This window comes from Danio aesculapii, chromosome 18 (assembly GCF_903798145.1).
Source record: "Danio aesculapii chromosome 18, fDanAes4.1, whole genome shotgun sequence".
NCBI classification, from domain to species: Eukaryota; Metazoa; Chordata; class Actinopteri; order Cypriniformes; family Danionidae; genus Danio; species Danio aesculapii.
The window spans coordinates 246,339-252,338 of record NC_079452.1 but is presented as its reverse complement, the minus strand read 5'-3'; the positions used below and the strand labels follow the sequence as shown (position 1 = coordinate 252,338).

General features: G+C 33.5%; 1 protein-coding gene and 1 long non-coding RNA gene across 3 annotated transcripts in view; one reads left to right on the top strand and one right to left on the bottom strand.

Annotated features, from left to right (window-relative positions):
* Positions 1 to 6,000, bottom strand: part of dhx36 (DEAH (Asp-Glu-Ala-His) box polypeptide 36) — a 170,587-nt gene that overhangs the window by 34,600 nt on the left and 129,987 nt on the right. For both annotated transcript variants that reach the window (XM_056478445.1, XM_056478446.1), the window contains exons 20-21: positions 5,654 to 5,737; positions 5,450 to 5,549 (exon numbers count right to left, since the gene is read on the bottom strand). In XM_056478445.1, coding sequence (XP_056334420.1) covers positions 5,450 to 5,549; positions 5,654 to 5,737 — 184 coding nt within the window. The remainder of the gene's footprint in view (positions 1 to 5,449; positions 5,550 to 5,653; positions 5,738 to 6,000) is intronic.
* Positions 852 to 4,117, top strand: LOC130245693 (uncharacterized). The gene is made up of 6 exons (XR_008839347.1): positions 852 to 975; positions 1,067 to 1,160; positions 1,528 to 1,769; positions 1,850 to 2,001; positions 2,067 to 2,180; positions 2,618 to 4,117. It is a non-coding gene; the product is annotated as an uncharacterized LOC130245693 (long non-coding RNA).

Here is a 6,000-nt window from a genome sequence, read left to right as displayed (position 1 = left end):
AACAAATCTTTGTACAGTATTTTTCTTTACAGTTGACTTTATGTCCTACTGATCTGAATAGTTATTTATTTAAACATATTGTATTAATTTTTTACATTTACATTTAGTCATTTAGCAGATGCTTTTATCCAAAGCGACTTACAAATGAGGACAAGGAAGCAATTTACACAACTATAAGAGCAGCAGTGAACAAGTGCTATAGACAAGTTTCAGGTGTGTAAAGTCTAAGAAGCAAAGCATTAGTAATGTAAGTTTTTTTTGAGAGAGAGAGAGTACAGTTAGTGGTATAGCCAGAGTTTTATGTGTATTGCATTAGGAAATACTGTCAAATGATTAAATTCTTGTCATTTCAGTATGTTTGAACATGTAATTCCTTCATAATTTTGGATTGCGATACAGCGGGTAAGAAACTCATGACCTGCTGCCATGTTAAAAAATATATGATCGAGTTTGCATTCTCAAACATCTTTCTTCACAATACATGATGCAAGCATCCGTTTTTGTAATGTTTATGTTGTCTTGTGTGCTGAATGTGATTCTAAGATAATGCTCCACAAGCTGAGACTGATTTCTCTGAGCCGTCATGTCCCGAGTTGTCATTTTCATCAGAAAGTTTCGATTACACAGTGATTCCACAAAAAACGATTCTGTGAAGAACCTTCTGACTGCAAGTTCTCAAAACATGTGAGTTATCTTTCCTCTCTTGCTTAAATTTTATACTTAAATGATATTATTGATACAGTATAAAATTTTCTTACCAACATTAGTATATCAAAGACTAATTGGTATATATAAGGTTAATTAGCATTCATCCCGTTTTTTATTTTTATTTATACAGCTAGTTTATGCAGCACTGCACTCAAAACCAGGAGGCTCTGGTATATTGAAGGAGTACGAACAAACAAAGAGTCTGTCTGACAAGACATGAAGGAAGCTGGTAAACATCCTTGTGGCTGATACGGTATAGACGCATGGGTAAGTGACCCCCAAATAAAAGTCTATTTTGCACTGGTATTTTAACAGTTACATTTTCTATGCATCTTCTTTTTTTCATTCTGTGGTGTAGGAGGATTCCACCAGTCAGTATCTTTGTAAGCTATGCTCTTGGAATCATTACTCTTTTCCCCAATTTGAAGGATACGTTCTCACCGACTGGTTATGTAAGTAAATACTGTGCATAGACCATACACTCTCTCTTTATTTCAGCACATATCTGATGTCTAGTCATTCAAATTATTTACGTTTAAGTGTTTCAAAGCAATGTAAAAGTAGGCAGATGATTTATCTCTGATTTTTTGGCATTATCTTAAAAAATCTGAAGTATTGTAAACCTTGTCAAATGTGTCAAGCTTAGAATACTGTTATTGGTAACTGTGTGTCATAATTATATATTATTTCATAGTTTGGGTGGTGCATTGTTTTTTATGCACAGAAATTCTGTAAACAATATAATATTCTGCAAAATTGTGTCCATGTGATACTGACTGGGCCTGAAACATTGACTTATAGATGCTAAATGTTTGACAGGAATAGTTCTACGATCCACGCAGTGGCCAGGGTTACATTGCCTACAGACTGAAAACAACTGAGCAGCTGTCAGGTGATGAATGCACAGAAGCTGCATCCATGATAAAGCAATCAATGGACGCACAAGTTATTAAGGATAAAATGAAGACAACATTCAAGTACAGACAGGATTTGATGCATGATCCAGACAAATCTTCACTCATCCTTGATTACTTTCCCCGATTTTTGGATACAAAGGCTTGGTGAGAAATATAAAAATTTGTATGTTATTTGTATATTTCATTGTAATGTTTGTTATTGACTTGATTTCTCTGTGTGATAGATTGACCAAGACTTAACTATGCTTTTTGGAGATGACATTTCAAGCAAGTTGCCCAACATTCTACAAGCCAAGAATAATTATTGACTGCAAAAACCTGCATTATGGTGCACATGTGGATGACCTTTTGTCTGCTCTGGAGGAGTCTGATTATGGTAAGTATAAATGTTGTTGTTTTTTCTTAAGCTGGTATAAGGTTTAACTGAATGCTCTATCCTAGGATGGGACGGTGATGTGGCTACTATTTTCTTGCTCCATCTCTTGCCTCAAACTGTAAAAGGAAGGAAGACTGGGAAAATCAGTGCTACAAAAGCAGCTGATCATGTTCATCAAGGTAAAATAAAGTTCTTGTAAGATTTACTCATTTAGTCTTGACAGCAGTTGGCGTAATCTGTGTATCTGCATAGTCGTCATATACAGGTTTCAAAATATAGAACCGAGCAGAAAACTTCAAATCTCTTTACATCTCACATTAAAATCTTACTACATCTACAATTTAAGGGGGAAACAATGTTTCCATAAATGCATTACAATAAGATTTAATTTGTTACTGATGCTATTTGAATACACCGAAGAATACTTGCATTGCATTTATTACTTTTGGTTAATGTACATTAATACTTTTTTTAAAAAATATATATGTTTATGTTCGTTGCTCATATGCTCATACACCTCAGGATAAGACCTTAATTTGTGAATTTGAACATGAAATTTCTGTCAGTTGTTAAATAAAAGAAACGCTGCTTAAAATCTCTCATCATGTCTCATCAGGTGGGGACAAGCATCAAGGCATTTCTTGAGCGAGCTGGATCTACACAGCCCTTCCTCCTTTGTGTTGGAGAAAAGAGGAGTACCATTCAGACGTTTTACATCATCCTGGACCAGGCCATTCCCTGCATGGTGCAGACAGCTGTTGCAGCCTTTGATGAACTCTTTGAGGCACACTTTGTCTTTGCTGTATCATATGATGAGGCCTTGTGCAACTTCTACACGTTCATTCAAACAATGGTGTATGGAATAGATGTGGGCACTGCCAAGGAAAGTCCAAGGGTCAAGGAAATCCGTGTGAGAATTCACAACACTGAGGTTTGACTCCCTCTTCCCCCCAACATCTTGCTCAAATGTTCTCATGCTTTTGTTGCAAGGTACACCACAGAAGTTGTTCAACATTGTTTCAGTATCTGACATTATGCACTATTTACTCGAAGGGGTTGCACAGTATGAGTTAAAACTGCTTTTTCAGTACTTTGTTAAAGACTGCATTTCATCAGATAAACTTTCAGAAAGAATTCAGAGCTTCCACTATGGGTACAGTGAAAAAAAGAACCGACCAAGTGGAGTTAAAATTGATGATGGCAGCAAGGACCTTGGCCTCAATGCTATTTAGTCATGGTGCCTTCTGCACAATACCCCCTTGATATTTGGAGATCTAGTTGACATGGACAATGATTACTGGAGACTGATGCTACTTTTGATTCAGATTGTGAGCATTGCATTCTCACCAGTTGTAACACAGGGTATGACTTGTTTTTTTGACGCATTTAATTTCTGATCCTCATAAAATTTTTAAGTCCATATTTCCTGAAAAAAGATTGATTCAAAGCACCATCTAATGATCCATTATCCTAGATGTATTAGGAAAATAGGTCTACTTATACATATGTGGTGCATGCGATTAGAAGGAAAGCATAACTTTAAGAAGTCTGTAAAAAACTTAAAAACATAATCAGAACATTAGCCAAGAAACATCAACATCAGTTGGCTTTTCATTGGGAAGTTTTTATTTTAAAAGATTTCAGTTTGGTCCTTTTAATGGAGTCTCTACTTGCACTCTGGAGGGTAATAAGCTTTTAAGTGAAACTTGCAATGTACCCACTGTCTCCACTACAACCTGAGTAAAAAGTTATGGAACTGAATACCAAGTTGGAATGTTTGTTTGCTCTTCTGTTGAAAATGAAATGCCTGTTTTTAATAAGATGAGCAATATTATTGTAAAAGATGGACAAGCTTTACTTTTGGCCAGTAATATGTAATTACAGTGTGTTTCGATAAGCATGTGCATGCATTCTGTATTGAGGAAGTGGGTAATTTTCACTCTCATTTGTGTGGATGATTTGATGTACTATAGACCTTATGACAGGCAGTTTTCATATGACCGTGAATGATGAGAGAACTTGCATTGTTCCCTGTTATGTTTTTGTTTCAGATTGGAATTACCTGTAAAGGTTTTTTAACGCAGTGAAATGCTGTGTCTTAATAAGAATGTTAAATGTGGTGTACGTCAATAAAGTTTTTGCAATCTTTTCTGCAACTGTTATGCCATTTTAATTTTGTTGAAAGAACCAAAACGTAACAAAAGTGCTATTATAAATCAGTAATTTCAACACTCACCAATGCTATATTCAAAAAACACTGGTGTTGATCTTAAAAGGAGAGTGTTAAAAAGTAACACTGTAATTGAATACCAACACTGGTGAAGTGCAGAAACAACAACAAATAGTGTTAACTAGGTTTAAAATTAACAACAAAGAGTGTTGAATTTACACTCAAAAAGTGTGAAAAAGTTAACACTATCAAAAGTGTAAAAGTTACACTCTTAGTGTGGACACATATAGAAACTTTGCTGGTGTTAAATTTAACACTGTTGGTGTTATTTTTACATCAGCGATTTTGCTGTGTACATATATATATATATATATATATATATATATATATATATATATATATATATACACACATATATATATATACACATATATATATATATAGTATATATATAGTATAGTATATATATATATATATATATATATATATATATATATATATATATATATATATATATATATATATATATATATATGTATGTATGTATGTATGTATGTATATATATATATATATATATATATATATATATATATATATATATATATGTAATATATATATATATATATATATATATATATATATATATATATATATATATATATATATATATATATATATATATATATATGATTTGGACATCATTGTATGTCAGTGTAGTTTAGGACTCACATTTCACCATAGTCCCAATATGTAGGTTTTATTTAGACATCAGTTTATTTACATGTCCTGAAAAATGATGAAATTAATGTTTGTCCTCGTATGTAGGTAAAAAATATGGTTGTGCAAAAATGTCCATGAAATGCAAATCTTAACAGATGACTGTCATAACAAGGCCATTGGCAACTTAAACTTGTTATCAGCTTTGCTCTAGCAGCTTTAGAAAGGCATGTCCCCATGTGACATAATTTTCATATGTACCAGTTTTTCACAAAAATGTGTGTGTGCGCGTGTCTCTGTGTGTCTTTGAATGTGTATGCATGTGTGTGTCATTGTAGGCTGGTGTGTAATGTTGTTGACAACTTTCAGGGAGTAAATATGTCTAAGAAAAAAACAACAACTGATCAATAAAAAAAAAAAAGAAAAAGAAAATCTGGACACTCAAGACTCAAATCTATAAAGGTGCAAGCCAGTGGTGAAATAAAATAATATAAGCAAAAGGACAGATGTGATAAAAGACAAATTAATAGTAGTTAAAATGCACGTGAAATACAATGTTACCTGAGTTGATGTTAGAGCTGGGATCTTTAGGGTCCTTACTATTCACAAAGCCAGCTCTCAAAAGATGCTCTGCAAACTGACCCTTCATATTCTGAAGCATCTGGTTGGAATGAGTAAAATGGGTTTTATTTATCAAGCTTGTATCAAAAAGTCAAGCTCTCTCTAATATATCTGATGTTCGATTTGTGGAGAGAGCTAACTGACCTGTAGCGTATTGGCAGACAGAAAGTTGTCCCAGCAGTATTCCCTCTCAAACCTGCTTCCTCGTCCCTTAGCATCCTCCCAGCCCTGGGCAAATATGGTTTTATGTGGTAAGGACAACTCAATGTGCAATATGCAATCTTAATCCCAAACCTAAACCTAACCCTTTACTTTCTACACAACTAATGCTTATCTACATTTTTGAGAAAAATATTGAAATTTAAAACTCTTTCCTCAATAAAAAAATGTCCTCAAAAATAATCAAACAAACAAACGAATAAATAAATAAGAAAGAAGGTAAAGAACCAAGCAAGCATTCAAGTGATTTATAAACTGTTTGCTTCATGAAG